Source organism: Amphiprion ocellaris, chromosome 7 (genome assembly GCF_022539595.1).
Source record: "Amphiprion ocellaris isolate individual 3 ecotype Okinawa chromosome 7, ASM2253959v1, whole genome shotgun sequence".
NCBI classification, from domain to species: Eukaryota; Metazoa; Chordata; class Actinopteri; family Pomacentridae; genus Amphiprion; species Amphiprion ocellaris.
The window spans coordinates 19,220,137-19,238,125 of NC_072772.1; the positions used below are offsets into that span (position 1 = coordinate 19,220,137).

The window sequence follows — 17,989 nt, forward strand, 5'->3', positions numbered from 1 at the left end:
AAGGGAATTGCTGGATTTAGCAAGTTTCCCTGTATAATATATCACAAGGTCTTGACCTGAGTATGTGAAGTGACCTGAGACGACATAAACTGTGAACTGCAGCTATGCACATAAAACTGAACTAATTTAAACTCATTAACAGATCAGAAAACATTACAAGTGAAAATGTATCAGCACTATTGCTATTTTTTTTTAGCAGTTTTTTTTTTTTTTTTTTTTTAGACATTAGGGATCACACCACTGTCCAACACTGGGTGCTGAATGGGTGTAAGACTAGGCAGTGTCATGATAGATGACTTACCGGTGCCCTTTAACGGGAATCCTACAGACACTAGCTGCACCTGATTCAACAAATGCTTGTGGGCCTGTGGATTGTATAGCAGACCGACATGTCTGAACTGTTTATGAAATATGAGCAAAGATTCCCAACAGAATGTGTTTCCTGAAACATTAGAGGTGAGAAATACGCTGTGCAGTTACAAAATTGGTTTTCATTTTAAATCAGAAAAGTTTAAGATTTTCCAGAGGTGTGACAGCCGCTCATTTGCACAAAGTATACCTCGACTTGACTATTAACTAAATTTCTATGAAAATTAGTAGTTTTTGGTAAACACTATATTTATGGTTCAAATGTTAGCCCTTATGTTGCTTCCCTTTATCATTTTATTTGCAAAACCAAATAAAAAGTTCACCCACCGGGGGTCATGTTTACACAAGCAAGTAATGACTGCTCCCCTTGCAGACTGTGCTCATATAGCTGCAAGTAACCACTGATACCAACTGATCACCAACACTTCAGTAATATCTCATGCCTTCTATAAGAAATATTGCAATATAATTAGGTTATTTAAGAGTCAGTGCACTTTCTTTGAACACCAGTGTACAATGATGCGTCTTCAACTTCTAATGCTGCTCATTAGACTAGAGCAGAGGTCTCAAACTCATTTTAGTTCAGGGGCCACTGCGAGCCAATTTGATCTCAAGTGGTCCCAACCAGTAAAATCTGAGAATATGAACCTATAAATGAAAACAACTCCAAAGTTTTCCCTGCAAAAAAGTAGCATTCGGAAAATGTTCACATTTAATGAACTATCCTTTTACAAAACATTGTGAACAACCTGAAGTTTCTCAAGAACAATAAGTGAAATTTCAACAATATTATGCCTCAGTTTACCATGTACACATCACAACTTGCAGATCACAGAGTATCTGGAACTGAACAATCTAGTATTTTACTTTATGATCAAAAGAAGTTGTCAAGATCTAGAAATTATTTTAAATTTACATTCATTTCAACATCTATGTAGTAATCCTGACCACCTGAACCAACTCACCACACAAACTACACTATTACGGAAGAAGGTAAGCATTAGCATTTAGAGTTAGCACTAGCAGGTTTGGAGAGTCTATATGTATAGTTTCTTTGTCACTTTTTAGCAGTTGGCACTAGGTATTCAGCATCTTGCACTAGCTCACTGGTTGCATCAGCACTGGTCACTACCTGGAGCATCTCTTAAACAGGCCTGGGTCAGTTGAATGTGGCAGTGCTGTTTGGATTGTGTTGGAGCAGTGTGAACTGGCACTAAGGGGGTGAATCTGGAATGCCAGAGTTCACCGCCTAGCCTCCTGGAGGTGTTGTGGGACTAAATAGGCGAAACACCGTTGAAGGGAGGTTTCCACCTGATGACCCCCAGAGATGAGTTAGGAATCACTGCTCACTGGTGTGTATAGTGATGGGTCAGGGATTCTAGGTCCTTCATTGAGTGTGCATCTTTCTTGTTTGCCCCACAAGTGTCTTGTGTTTAAATGAACTATTGAAAAATTTCAGTAAATGTCATCTCCGTAATTTTTAAGCTTTGCAAAGTCATCCAGCGGGCCAGATTGGACCTTCTGGCGGGCTGGTTTTGGCTGTATGTTTGACACCAATGCACTAGAGAGTCATGAGAGAGCCTCAAATTTAAAGTCTGTCACCCACCTCTCACTCTGCTGCCTTTCTTCACCTCTCTCTGTCCAGGTGTTTTGGTGAGGACACCTGTATCACCATACCTGACATCGATGCAGTGGTGATGGTGCTGCAGCCCAGCGAGCCCAGGATCACCATCAGTGGTGTGGAGAGACTGAGCCATCCGGTCTCCGACTTCAGAGCACCTGGAGGAATTGTTCTGTTCCAGGACCTCCACATCATCAGCACAGTCACCAGGGCAGAGACCACCGTACATCATACGGGTAAGGACTGTCACATGTTTATATGATACTAACAACGTCAAGATTACTGCAAAAACAATCCAATCAAACACAAATGGCAGCGGGTGGGAAGCCAGGGAGGGGTCAGAATCTTATTGCTGCATTACCCAAGTGTGCTGGTGTAAGTCCCTCTCTTCTTTCATATGCACCTTGACTCAGCATCGGTATTGACTGTAGTACAGGAGAAGTTAGATCATTTCATATTGAGGGGAAAATTAAAAATCAGTATCTAGATTTTCTCACATTTTTGTGTCTGATAAGCCCTGTTTTGTTAAAAGCTCCATTTTGTTCACTCGCTCTGCTTTCAAAGGCACAGGTGGTAGAAAGTAATACATAAATGTACATAATTTACTCGTACAGGGTCCTTTCCCAGTGATAAACTCATACATCATAAAACATAAGTCTGACTATACCTCACAAAGTAGGAGATGCACACCCACCTTCCTGCTGGTGGAAATCTGTCCCAGCTAAATATTTCAGTGTTTGTTTTTTTTTCAAATTCACAATGTGATCACTCATTCATGAAGTCCCATAGCCTATTCAGTGCCAACTGTCTCACAAAACAAACCTTCAGAGAAAGCTGAACATTTCATAATGCCTCATGAGACTGTAAATAAGCAGCAGCGAGCACGTCTTTCATCTGTATTTGCACTCACTGTGAACTCAAGAAAACAAAAGTTGTGCCTTTGCTCTCGCTCTGGCAAATTCTCCTACTTGGTGGGAGTAAAGGTTAAGAAAACGGCAATAAAGAAGCCCTTTGTAAGTTCATTTGACTCACAAGTAGCTCTTCAGAAGTGCAAATATATTTACTCACTCTTCCATTGTGTGGCTGGAGCGGAGGTTGAAGATTCAGATCCTTTACTTGCTATTCCTAACTCTTACAAGTCATGCTTTCAAATAGTCAAATGGAAGTTAAAACATCTTTAGCTTCTGTAAGTGGAACTGATTGTATGTCAGAGGAAAATACACTGCCTGCCCAAAATATAATCGCCACTTGTATTTAACTAAGCAAATAAGTTAAGAAAAATAAGGTAAGATCCTTCCATTGGATAATCACTGCAGTGATGAATATGTTTCAGCTGCAACAACTTATTTAACCCTAGCTGATGCTGTGAAGAGTTTCTCATTCCTTAAACAACAATGTTGTAAGACATATCCTGTGGTCATGGAAAGGATGTTCATCTGTTTTAGAAGGGTGAAATTATTGACCTGCTTCAAGCAAAGAAAACAATTAAGGAGATTTCTGAAACTACTAAAATTGGTTTTATTAAAACCTGGATTTGTTGTGTAGGACTAGATGTTGATATCCCTTCTTGCATACATGAGACACCTACGACTCTGTGGTATCAACAGTGAGTGAGGGTATCCTCTGGGTTATCAAGTGGGCCCCCTCCTTCTTTGGTGTTTCGCTGATAGGCCCACGACACCTCCGGGCAGTTCAGCAGTGAATCCCAGCATCCCAGGTTCACCCCCTAGATGCCATCTACTCCCTTGAAGGCCCAGGTGGAGTCCTTGCTCTTCATCCACAGCCACTGACTTCCCTTTTCAGCAGCTCTGGAGAGGTCCTTGATCGCTTGCTGGTGGGCCTTCCCACATACTCCCATCTCCCGGAGAAGCCTGGATGTCGAGGTGGCTACACCTCTGCAGCCTACTTCGACTGGTCGGACACTGACCTTCCAGCTGTTTTGCTTTGGCTGCAAGCTCCATATATCTCAGCTTCTTGCGCTCACAGGCCTCCTCTACTGAGCTCTGCTAGGGTACTGTGAGCTAGAAGATGTAGACATGCCTAAGTGAAGGACAGTGGTGAACCATCATCTTTGAGGAAAAATTGTGGTCGGTCATGTGGTCTGGTGAGTCCAGATTTGCCCTGTTCTAAAGTGATGGCCACATCAGGGTAAGAAGAGAGGCAGATGAAGTGATGCACTCATCATGGCTAGTGCCTACAAGCTTGTGGGGGTTAGAGTTATGATCTGGGGTTGGTCAGGTTCAGTAATGAATGAGGTCAGCTGACTACCTGAATATGCTGAATATACTGAATGACCAGGTCTTTCTATTGATGGAGTTATTCTTCTCTGATGACATGGGCATATTTCAAGATGACAATACCAGGATTCATGGGGCTCATATTGTGAATGAGTGGATCAGGGAGCATGAGACATCATTTTCACGTGTGGATTGTCCTCCACAGAGTCCAAACCTCAGCCCCATTGAGAATATTTGGGATGTTCTGGAGAAGACTGCACAGCGGTCCGACTCTCCCATCATCAATATAAGATCTTGGTAGAAAATTAATGCAACTCTGGACAGAAATAACTGCTGTGATATTGCAGAAGTGTATAAAAATGATGCCATGGTGAAGTACGCCGTTCTTAGAGCTAAAGGTGGTCCAATAAAATATTAGAGTGTGCAACTTTTTTTTTTTTGGCTGGGCAGTGTAGAACACATGAAGTGATGCAAAAAGGGTTTAATTCAAGTTCTTTAGATTTGACTAGATCAAAACTGGTCATTGCTTAGCAAATTTGGTTCCACAATAGAAAGCTTTATCAAACTGTTGGCCTCCACCCACATCTCCTTCACTGTTGTGGAATTTTCTGTTTAAAGCTCGAGGTGAGAAATAAAAGCTTCAATCAGATTGGCTCTGTCTTTAAGTAATGTATTATCTTGCAGCAAGAGGGAGAAAGTTAAACACATAGGTCACAGGCTGAGGTTCTCCGTCCAATACAGAGTACAGAAGTTCTCTAAAAAACAATGTGGCTGACGTTAACCTCTGCTGTTGCTGGCAAAGTTACACTTAATACGTTAATACTTTGTCACCTACACAGTTCTTTGTATCGAGACTGAGCTTGTGGTTTTACATGTCTGGTGAAGTTCCTGCTTTAGTGGCGGTTGATGTGAAACCGCTACATCTGGATTCATGCTGACTGAAAGAAAACAAAATCTGTACCTAGAAGTAAGACATATGAGCTCAAAAGTTAACTTGAGTAAAGGTTACGCTGAGAGGTTATACTAAGGCTAACTGGAACAGAGGTTATGCTGAGGACACAAAGCAACTTTTCCATTACATCAACCCCACTGTTAGATCAGGAGGAGGATGAAGGTGAAATGAATAAATTAGACCATAGCCAGGTTCTTTTGAAAGACACACACCCATACACATAACTGAAATCTGCCCCACCAACATTGGAAATTAACAAATTCCCCCAAAAAGCGGTAACGGCTTCCTGTTAAACCAGCTCCGAAACACACTGGATGTATCTTTCACAGAAAACCTGCTGCACCTAGTTTGTGATCATGTCAACAACATCAGTGAACACGACCGCTGTGAGCATGGTGCCAAAATTTTGGGTCCTTCTTGTAGGTACTTGGGGCCGCAATTGATCCCTTTCCCTGAATATTTTGAGCCGAGCCCTGCATATTTCAGACGTATGAACTCAACACGGAGCATCAGAGGGAGGAGGAGAATATGTCGCTACACATTACAGGACACACGCAGGCCATGAATGTGTTGCAGCGCTGCAGCTGTGTGTGCAGCCCACATATTCAACTGGTAGCTGTCTACACCACACACTCAGGGAGTTATCATACACATCAGCCAAGTGTAACGCAATCCACTCCGTTACCACGAGACTCTAAAGGCTGCATCTCAGTGTTTTCTCATAGTTTTGCATTGTATTATATCCTTTATGTCTATGTAAAATTGTACAACTGTCTGATATTTGATCAGCAATTTACAAAGCAATCTCCCTGTGAAGACTATTAAAGCAATTCTGACACTAATATTTAGAAAACTTTCCCAGACACCAAGTAGAAAGTTGAAAAGTTTAGCTCTTATGTCACAATGCTTGAAAGTACAGAGGTCATTTTGGCAAAATTTACTAACCATACAGAAGAATAGCTCCTTTCAGATTTAGTTATACAGTAAAATGTATTGTAGTATTGCACTCTTGTAATTGATTTTTTTAAAAAGCATTTTAATGATGTACACAACCAGTCAAAAGTATGGACAAACCTTCTCATTCAGTGCTTTTTATTTCTTTGTATTATATTCTACATTGTAGATTAATACTGAAGATTAACACTTTTTTGTTTACAACATTATTCCGTCTGTATTCTTTTATACTTTTGATGTCTTCAGCATTAATCTACAATGTACACAATAATTAAATAAAAATCACTGAATGAGAAGGTGTGTCCAAACATTTGACTGGTAGTGTATCTGGTGAAGATGGAGCTGATTCAACTGCTCTATATACAACTTTGAGTTACTTTTTTTTTTTTTTTTTTTTTAAACAATGAATCCTTCATATGCACTGATTATGTGATGAAAAACACACAGGGAAAAATAAACAAGGGGAATTTAAGCACAATGTAGTTATTGTCACTAATTGTAACATCATGTTTGTAAAAGTAAAGTTGTATTTCGTTTAAAGAAATCTGAATTTCTCATTAAATTTTAGCAAGTAGTTTGTTTGAGTTTGTTTGCATTCATAAAATAATTCATATTTATTGACTGTTTTTTCAGTCTGTCAGATGAATAAGACCAATTCGTAATTCCATCATTATAATGTAATTAAAACAATCTTTAATTGCAGTTGTACTCTTTAACAGTTTTAAGAAGTATTAATATAAATAAGTTTTCATGCAAATAACAGCACATATAATAATGACGCTTTTGGCTGAATTAAACACAGCTAAACAGTGTCATTTCATATTGTAAAAGAAACTGTAAAAAGAAATGACTCATTTTTGATGTGAGCATGCTGCACAGTGGACCAGTGGTTAGCACTGTCGCCTTGCAGCTAGAAGAGCTACGTTTCTCATCCCGGCCTGAGTCTGGGGTGGTTCAGCAGGGAGTTTGCATGTGCAGGTTTTCCAGCTTCCTCCCACAGTCCCAGAACATGCTGAGGTTAATTGGTGATTCTGAATTGTCTGTAGGTGTGAATGTGAGTGTGATTGTTTGTCTCTATATGTAGTCCTGTGATAGACTGGTGACCTGTCCAGGTGTCCCCTGCCTTCACTCTAAGTCAGCTGGGATAGACTCCAGCCACCCGTGACCCTAATGAGGATTAAGCAGCGTATAGATAATCGATGGATGGATTGATGGATGATGTGGGCATTATTTATAGTTTTTGCCTGTTTTATGGTTAACAGGTGAATTAATGTTTTTTGCTATGATTTTACTAGTTATTTTCCACAGTTTAACACAGCAGAGAGCATCTAAAAAACAGCAGTAAATTGTTCAAAAATGACAGTTAAAAATGTTTTTTTAAATGAACGCTAAATATTTACAATGTACTTCAGCTGATTTGGGGTATAAGAGAGAACAATATGCTGCTCAGCAAATTCTGCATTAAATTGAAGTCGGATTACAGCTGAGGACAAGTGCTTCTTCTCTCCAGCAGTAACCTGCAGTGTAAGCGAGAGCCTTTTGTCCAGAACACCTTGCCAATATGTTGAGTCAATTTCCCTCTCCACACAGGTCTGTGGGTATTAGCCCCTCCACCGTTGTTGTACCCTCTCCTCTGTGTCCCTATGCAACTGCAGACCCCCTCCTGCTGAGTAAGGCCCGTACCTACCAGAACACTGATTCCCAGGTCGCACCGCCTTGACCGGCAGCAAATGAGTATGACATTTAAATCCCTGTGGCAGTAGTCTCGTTCAACGATCTGACCACCGAGGCAGGAACCGCCCGCCTGGGCCCCAGGCCCCGCCGCCGGCTGCCAATTAGGAGCAGATAAGCAGAGTGAGAGGGAGGTTTTAGCCCTCCATTGTTGGTAATGTGGCGGAGGTAGAGGAGCATCGCTTTCAGGAGCCGTTGGAGCTTTTTCTGCTGCTGAAATAGAGACTCCAGCTGGAGGGAAGAGATTAGCTGGAAGCCACAGAAAGACACAGACACAAGAAGGAAGGAAGAAAGAAAGAAAGAATGTGTGTGCGGTAGATGGAGTCACGATGAAGTTCCATAATGAGCAGATTTTGTGTTCTCTCGAGGCTTAAAGGATTCAAGATAAATCGCATATTTCTTTTTCAGGGCATGCAATAAGTTTCTTTTGGACCTTCTAATCACCCCACAACCCTCTTCCATGCTTTGTCTTTCTGTCTTTCATTTGTCTTTTCTTTGAGCCAACTCAGCATTGGCTCATTTCTCTGTGTCATACTACAGTCTTTCCAAGGATTATTCTGCTGCTGTTCCTCAAAGCCAAGGTCATCACTTTGTTCTTCCACTTATCATCTTTAATACTCAACTGTTTGACCTATTTGCTTTAATAGTCATCGCGTCTTTTCTGCTTTGCTTTTGAGTTTTTATTGAGTTTCCACTTCTTCGCTTGCAGTAATTCTCTACTCAGTACCTCTCCTCGTCTCTCTTTATCTGCTTTCTGTTCTTTGCAATTCTTTCTAGGGAGCAGAGCTTGTTTTTTTTCTCATCCCACCCACACTGTAGCTCTAAGATCAGTGTTGGCTGCATGATCACACAAACTGTTGGTGGGACAGTGCTGCACTCAGGCCGTACTGTAAGCGTTTACTAGTTTGTGTCAGCTACTGGCCTTTTCTTCAGTTCTCTGTTCACATCAAAGCAGCATTTAACACAATGCAGGGCAACACAGAGGCCAGGCTGTTTAAGACCTTGTACATCAGTACATTTGTTTTCTGCAAATGTTAGAATGAAGTTTATTTCTTGGAAGGTGTCCTAAGACTCTGCACATTATATTTTAAAGAAAGACAGTGTAGCTTTTGCTGAGTATTGCTGCTTTTAAAGAATCACATTAGCTAGTACCAGCTATAAACTCAGTCATATCAGACCAATCTACGCTGGAGCAGTATACTGAAAGCAGTAGGTTTTATTGCTTTAATGCTGAATTTTCCATTCATAAGAACAACAATGTGTTTTTAACTTTCGTAGCTCCACGGCAGCCTTTAAGCTGCTGTTTTCTTGTTATTATCCTTAATTTTAATTATTACTATTGTTATTTTTTGGCATTTGGTGACGAAAAACACATAAATCTGCTCTATTCATAGACTGTATGTAAAAGAATGAAGCACTTCTACCTGCACCTCCTCTTCTACCTCCTCTGGTAGCAAAAAGAAGTCTGTATAGAAGTCGGTGAGAAAATCACTCCTCACTTGATCTGTTCCCTCAGTAAAGGTTTTTCTAACAGGTTTATGATTTCACTTGCGAGTTTCAAGACTTTTTGAATACAGCATGATGTTAATTTTGTAAATGATGGTCTTAGAGTAAAATAGACAATAACATTTATTTTCTGTTTTAGGGTATGGCCACCTTGTGACTGACAGCTTGCTACTATGTCTCTGTCCTCAAATTCTGAGTCAGGTGCACCTCCCGCTAACCATGATGATAACTGCCAAAATTCAATAGAGCACATTTACCAAGTTTAGTTGTTGAAAACAGTTGCCCATGGAATAGCGTTACTTTTTTAACCGACCACTAAGTAAGGAAAAGAGGGTTTTTACCTTGCTGATATGTTTCAACCACATGATGAGTTGTTTTTATCAGGTGACCCCCGCCGCCCAATGATCTCTGGAGGAGGGAGTCCCAGATATGCAAGAAGGTGCAGGCCCCCTTGTCCCAGTTCATGGAATTCCTCGCCCGCTTCCTGATCTCTATGGCCTCCTTAATCCATCATTTCTATTTGTTGGCCTCCGATGTTATGATCCTCCCCCTGTCCCAGTCCATAATGCGGTTGTTTCTTTTGCAGTGCTCCATGATGGCTGATTTTAAGTTTTCTTCTTCGGCTTTGTCTTTTTGTGTTCTTGTGAGTCGTCCAACTCTTTCTTTTTCACATTCTGTCTGATGTTACAACATGTCAGGAAGGTAAAAACCATCTTTTCCTTACTTCATTGTTGGTTAAAAACGTAACGCTATTCTAAAGTAAGAAATGACAAAATAATCATGATCCATCCAGTCGCCCATGGAGCTGACAGAGGCTTTTTCAGTGAAAACGACAACCATGAACCAAAAAGTAGCTTCAAAAAACATACAAAATGCTTTCATGCCTAGCGGCACCCACTAGGGCTAAAGAATGAAGCCATGGCCAGCAAGGAAATGTCAAAACCTGCAGCTAATCAAATGGCCACTTGAGACTGGCTCCAAAAAAAAAAAAAAAAAAAGAAGAGTCAATACACTCCTCTGTTAAAATGTCCACTTTTGGACTCTGTAACTAATTTCCTTTTTTGTGACAATAGTGTGGGGGTGAATTTTTACTAAAGCTGGGATTTTAACGCATTAATTATGAATAATTAATTACATAAAAAATAACATGTTAAAAAAATAATGCATTTAATTGCACCTTTCTCAGTTACCTAATTTCGGGCACACCGGTAACACTGATGAACGCTCTAGCCCAGTAGGTGGAGGTAATGCACCTAAAGTCTGTTTGCCAGCTGCGAAGTTGATGCACAGAATGAATCAGCACTGAAACACTGGACCAACATGGTGGCTCAGTTGCAAACTTTCTCTTTTATTACAAAAACTGTTCAGCAAAAAAGTATTTCTGAAAGCATTTGAGGCGAGAAATAAGCTGCTAAATCTGTCCTCGTTTTAGTTCGACGGCTAGTTTAGACATTTATTGAAAGTTTCGCGATGCGTCAGACCTCCGCTCCCTGCGCTGTGCTTGCATGAATAAAGCTACTTTATGCAAATGCGACACACTGCAGCACTTCATCACCTCAGTGCAAAACATGTTGCTGTTAGCACCAGAGCTAATGTTAGCTAAGATAGTCCTGGTACTGGCAAAGTCTAGTCAGCCCACAAGAGGTCACTTTTCAAGACATTGAAAGTGCTTGAGTTTACAAAAAGTCTTAAAATGTTGAATATAGTCGCTATAATTGCATTTTGAGTTTGCAGTAATCTGTGAATGTAGTAGACAGATGAAAAATGCAGATAAATATAAATGAAACAAACATTTTTGTTGTTTAAGTTCATGTATATGTCTATTCATTGATTCAGCTGTCAACCAAAATTTATTTAAGTTGAAAAACTATGCTTATTGTGTCAAACATTGCTATTTGACAAAAAATGCAATTAATCACGATTAATTCATTACAAAGCCTCTAATTAATTAGATTCATTTTTTTATCACGTCCCAATACAAATTTTTACATAACTCACTCGTTTGAATTGCATTAAAGCTTGAACTTCTGCACAGTTAAGGGTTTTGAATGGCAGGTGGATGCCGTCACAGAACAGTTCGTGACCCAGAGACGTTTGCATGACCCACCTTAGGTTATTTCCCGCTCCACCTCTTTGCTCGCTTTTGGATTAACGGGGAGCTAGGAGGAGTCAGGCACTGCCGAGATCCCAGCAGCTGCAGCCACAACACCGAGCTTCAAATCGGCTCTTCAGGAAATGCATGAACGACGTCACAGAGAGCTCATCAATTTTTATATACAGGCTATACTTCATGCCTCAAAACAATACAGTAACTGCTCTTCTGGGACACAACTTTCCTCCCCGTTTCCTCCCCTTTCTCCACCTCATCTGTACCTCCCCCTCCTCCCCGACCTCTCCCTTCAAACACACACACTACACATCTGTCTTTCTCTACTGGGAAGCTGTTAAATGAGCGTAGCCGGTTTCCTCCCGTGGGAACCTACAGTGAGGGAGAATGCTGGGTAGCAGTGAGAGGTGGAGGATAGTGTTTAGCAGACTGTCAAAGAGCCCCAGCAGCCACCTAGAGCTGCAGTGATGGGAGCTGGCTGTAGGAAGCTGGTAGCACTGCAGCTCATGGCGCTGTCTGCGTTCAGAGTTCACGAGTAATTGGAGTCTGGGAGTAGGAGGAGGCCTCGGTGTTGTGTCCTATACCGCTTGAATTATGGTTCCTCAAAGTGGGCAGCATTTTCTTCAGCAAATGTGCATTGTTTTTTGGGTTTTTTTTTGACATAGCAAAAGAAATCAGACTGGAGCCACCTGCTAGTTAATGATACATTCATTTACACTGGTCCTGTTTGGCACGGTCTGTTTAACTGTTTGCTTCAATTAGTGAGATGAGAAAAAAAAAATGCCATCTGAGCTAAAGGAACCATACTGAGAAGCCTGAAAGTTTGGCTTCCACAAACTGCAGTTGAGCTCATTAGAAGTGTGAACATACTCAAAACTAAAAATAGGAAATGACCCCAAATACAAAGTTTTACTGCCAACACTTCTTTATGCTTTTAAAACCCAGAACATAATGAGGTGAGAGCAAACTGATGCTTTCTGGAGCAAGCATCAGAGAAGACAAATTATAACAAATTCTGTTTGTGTGTGTGTGTGTGTGTGTGTGTGTGTAGCACGTCGACCGGGTGTGATGGAGGAGATCATTCATAACTTGGACTACTGTGATGTCCTGGTGTTGGGGGAGGAGCTGAACCCAGAGCAGGAGTCTCTCCAACTGCAGCGAAGCGCTCTGCTTGGAAAACACCTCGACGCCACCAACTCCACCTCTGGCATGTCCGTATATGGTAGGTTGCTATGGTAACAACACCAACATATATCATGAACAAAACGCTGATATCAGGCTGCACAGTGGGACGGTGGTGAACACTGTTGCCTTGCAGTCAGAAGATTTTCCGGTTCAAAAACATGCTGAGGCTAGTTGGTGATTCTAAATTGCCTGTAGGTGTGAATGTGAGTGTGATTGTTTGTCTCTGTGTGTGACCCTGTGATAGACTGTTACCTGTCCAGGATGTCCCCTGCCTTGATGAGGATTAAGCGGTGTACAGATGATGGATGAATGTACAACACTTATATACCAGCTAATGCCACATAAATCCACCGTCTGCCTCTCTCCACAGGTGTGGACTCCATGTCCAACTACGAGCAGGTGATCCGACAGGTTCGCTACTACAGCTGGCAGCCCGGACGGCTAACAGAGAGAAGGTTTCGTCTCACCTGCTCAGAGCTCAACGGACGCTACACCAGCAATGAGTTCAACCTGGAGGTCAGTGTGAACCATGTTTAGAGTGGAGCTGCTAAAACTTTGTATCGTCACCTGTCAGTAAATATTCTAGTACCAACAAGCTAAAGAAGAAATGTATTATCAAAGACAAAGCGTCGTATCCACAGAAGTGAACGTTGATGAAACTGATAGCAGAAACCATCAGAGACAGTTAATTATCTGCCACTATTTTGATCATCAGTTTGAGGAAACGATTTCTTAAAAGTAGGTTGTATGACGTATCCATAGTCAGTGGATCAACTTGGAGGCTAAACAGTGAAATGCTGTGGACACGGAGTCAGAAATAAAAAATGTAATTTATCCATCTAAATGTACACTATATGTAGAATGTTTCCACCAATTTGCCTTTCCATCAGACCGCTCTTTCTGAACAGAAGCAGTCGCCGTACCTCAGAGAACACTGCTCTACCACTGCTTCAGTCAGTTAACATGTCACTTCAAATCCATACTAACATGTTTAACACATTAATCCAGATCTGAACTTGGGTGTAATAGAGCAATAGAACAGCTTTACGTTCCCATCAGAACAGACGGTCAGGTGTTTGCTTATTTTCTTCTACAGAGTGTCTCTAAACTCTGGACATATAGGCAAAAATACATATTTTCAAGAAATGAAATTTTTACGAAGATTTTATTCAATGGGATTATTAACAAATAGCATCTTCAATATTATTTCCATCATTTGTGACCCAAAGGTTGATGTGCTCTGCAAGATTCCCATGAACTCAATGCAATAAATCCACATTGCCGTCAATTTTAGTGCATTCACTCCTTATGCGTTCAATCATTCTCCTATATGTCCAGACTTTAGAGACACCCTGTATATAACAAATCACAGTATGGTCTAAATTTCTGGTCACTCACATTATCATTACCTTATCTAGAAGTACAGAAGTGTATATGTAATAGTCTTTTTAGAAAATGATTCATTGATTTTTTAGAACTCTGGAACAGTAGTTCTAAGTTATGCTTTGTAAACTGTTGATGTTACAATTTAAATGAGGGTTATGATACAATTCCAGTTCTGTGAGTACATGTGTAATCTGATGTAGCCGTGGCCACTGCTTGCCTCTGTTTCTGATGGTGAAAATATTCTAAATATAGTGTTGCCTAAACTCATATTGATGCTCATATTTGTTGGGTATGTTTTGAGCTTCCATGCAGATCCTCCATTCTGCTTCTCCACATTTGAAGTATACTGAGTGTCCTTGACTACTGAAACGTGTCTCATGCAATCCCACTTCAAGTAAACCAAACTGTGCCTTTTAGCATTTCATTCTACATTAAAGGATAATTATTGTTTAATTCTGCCTGCTGTATTCACCATTAACGTGGTCACTGTGGCTTTAGGGGTCATTTCAACTTTGTATTCTTCACGTCCGTTGTAGAGATTTAAGGAAGAGATGAGCCACAGAAAAGAGGATATAAAAGGCCGAGCACCCTTCATCTTACAAAAGTTTCATATGAATCATTTTAAACATTTGTTTTCAAGTCTGACTGAAAGTAAACACTGAAATTAGCCAGCTGGAAGTGTCATTTTCCTATTTACACAGGGATCTCCAACCAAGGCTACTCATTATTTTTTAGAAAGCTGCAGGGAGCTGATTTGGCTTGATATACACAGTTTGGTTCCTTCCAGATTTCTAGTACAGAGGTAGAGAGTGCAAAGTTAGCATCAAGTAATAGCGACACAATAGATACATTAATGCACCAGGTTAAAATAAACCATCCATTCAACCATTTAAGTCATCCTTTAAAGCAAAACAACAAAGATTCAGTGATTCCAGGAGCCCCAATGTGAGGGTTTGCTGCAGTTTTAAATCATACATGACAGTTAAACATATGTCTCAAGAAACTGGTAGATCTTTTCACTGTTTCTGACATTTTATAAACACGTTGACTAATACATTAATCAAAAAGAAAATGATCAAATTAATTGGTTATTTAAAAAAAACTCATGCAGAATTAGTATTTTAAGGTAATGCCATTGTTTTAAAAAGTCTGCCCCTATTTTATTCAGGTTAATCCAGTTTTACTGAGTGATTCCAGTAGTACTGCTTTCTGCTTACATGACAAATAAATGAAAATAATGATGGCAGATCCAAACCACCCACTTCCACATTCAGATACATGTTCCAAGTACCTTTCAAAAGAGCGGCAGCATAAGCAAATGTCCCCAAAAAGCAGCTGGAAAATAACAAATGCGTGATTTCTCAAAAAAAAAAATAATAATAATGTGACTGATGATATTCAGAAATAGTAATAATAAGTTGTCACTAGAGATTGTGTTGCTTTTTACCACCTTGTGAACCAAAGTGCTTGAACTGGCAAAGTGTCTGAACTGACTCAGCTGAGGTTTCTGGCAACATTTTAACTTTCAGAGCAGATTTAAAAATGAGCCTTATTAGGTATTCCAGTGGCATCACTTTCACCTCTTAGTAGCAAAATGCTTTGGAGGAATTAGCACTCGAAAACAACCAAACAAGTCAGTAAATACACCTTAAACAGCAGTTAGACACACTGACACAGCCGAGCTCCACATATCAAAAGAAGCCACAGTGCAACACTGAACACTTCATCTTCTCCTGAAGAGACCCTGAACTGTTCCACAGTGAGTCAGACGTTCCTGGCAGCAGACACATTCACACACACTCCTCCTGTAATCCACTGTTCTTCACTTGATGATAAATGCCAAAATCAGCTCCATGTGTCAGCTTACCATGGTTTGTTTCTGTCCCTGTACTTATTTATACCTTCTCCGGTGTTTACCTGTGGGGAAACAAAATGCTTCACGATACATACTTTGAACTTTGCAGGGTGTCGAGTGGAATCCAGATCACCTTCTTGTACTGAGCCGACCCCGTCCCCCCAAAAGCCATGAATATATTCACTTTCCCTTTCTCCCAGTCTTACTTTAAAATCTGGACTTGGAGACTTTACCTTATTCTGTTGAGAATGTATCAGCTTTGGCAAACAGCATGTGGCTGAAATGTCAACTGTGATCACTTTGCCCTCAAAAATCATCCCTTCTGCTTCATCTGTTCCCAACCCAGGTGAGCGTCCTGCACAGTTCAGAAGCCGGTGAACACATCAACCACATGGTAGCCCCGCCTCAGTACATGCAGGTGGTCCACCATCCATCCATGATCCACGACCTGTACCCCATGCACAACTCAGGTAGGAAAACACAGCTGTTTAATGTCACCTTACTTTGATTTGCCTCTTTCTTTCTGTCTCATTAAACATGAGGATATTGTTCTTGATGTCAAAAGCAGGCCATTTGTTGGTAACACATATTCTACAATATACAAAAAGAACAAGAAAAGCACTCGGAGAGCGCAGTACTCTGCCGAGGCTGCTCAGTCATTGTATGATTTCCAATGGATAAATCCTGATAAATCTGCAACGGTGGATTTGTAGTAGGATCACAATCGTGATCGTCAGCAGGCAGCTGATGTAGTGTTCACTTGTTGTCATAGTTACAGTGATGCCATGCCGCTATCTCGCAACGATGGAGAAATCTTTAACCAATCCATGGATCCAGACTATAAGCAGCATCACTGCCAAAATCTAATCACTTGGTCCTTGTGTCATTTCTGACCTTCCCTGAAAATTCCATCCATGTTAGTCTTTTTTTGAGTAATGTTGCTAACAGACAGACAGACAGATGAACAGACAAATATACACCAATCGTCGCATAACTCCGCCGCATTCTTTGGCGGAGTAAAAATCAAGAATTGCATGTATACACTTGCATCACTGTGCACTATAAAACAGATAGTAAAATAAAGCACTTTTATTCCAAGTCAAGTTTATATCCAGATTAGTCAATCAAACTTTATTATTGCTTCGTCAAGGAATGTGGCGGAATTATGTGATGATCTGTGTACGTCTGTCTGTCTGTCTGTCTGTCTGTCTGTCTGTCTGTCTGTCTGTCTGTCTGTCTGTCTGTTAGCAACATTACTCAAATCCAACTAATGGATTTGGATGAAATTTGCAGACTTATCAGGACTTATCCGTTGGAAATGATCCAAGGAACAGTTGATTAACTTGTGGGGGTGTTTCTGAGTCCCATCAATTCCTGCCGCCCACTGCATATTTAGGTCACGTGATTTGGTGTCTGTACATAACGTACACATGCATAACACACGCTTGTGCTCAGTGCAACATCATTTTGTTTGTGTGTACATCTATATTAAATGGCCACATTCTATAGTGCTGAGGTTTCTGATCATCAATAACTAATAAACAAACGCTGCATTTCTGACAATGCCATAGATAGGGGGAATAAACAGCCTTGGTGAACTGCTGCGCTCTCTGAGTGCTTTTCTTGTTTATATAGCACCGTTTATACAGTTTAGTGCAGCTTAAGTGCTTCACAGAAGACTGATACACTGATAATTAGACAGTGCAAGTACAGTCAAGCAGGATAAAAAAGGAATTTAAAAAAACTAGCATTGATATAAAGTAATATAAACTAGATTCAATTAAAAGACAAACATAAAAATGCAATGAAATCATGAAAACTAAATTAAAAACTCAATAAAACACATTAAAAAAGACAGATATGAAACAAAATAGAATAAAATTTAACAACATAAAAGAAATAAAATAATAGAATGAAGTAAGAAATGTCTGTGAACTGTTTGTAATCAAAAGGCTTGTTGAAAAGGGAAGATACATTTATGTTCAAACATCCCAACACTTCTAGGTGCTCTCAGGTCCTCAGGCAGACTGTTCAGCTGCTTGGAGCAGAAATGCTAAAAGCTTCCTCACCAAAGGGTCTAGTTCAG

At 40.5% G+C, this 17,989-nt stretch overlaps 1 protein-coding gene across 1 annotated transcript in view; it reads left to right on the forward strand.

Moving 5' to 3' along the window:
* The window catches only part of LOC111569704 (calsyntenin-2), a 345,816-nt gene that overhangs the window by 320,006 nt on the left and 7,821 nt on the right, over positions 1-17,989 (forward strand). Inside the window, exons 12-15 of the mRNA XM_023272001.3 lie at positions 2,015-2,226; positions 12,529-12,699; positions 13,033-13,178; positions 16,250-16,373. Of these exons, the coding sequence (XP_023127769.1) occupies positions 2,015-2,226; positions 12,529-12,699; positions 13,033-13,178; positions 16,250-16,373 (653 nt within the window). The remainder of the gene's footprint in view (positions 1-2,014; positions 2,227-12,528; positions 12,700-13,032; positions 13,179-16,249; positions 16,374-17,989) is intronic.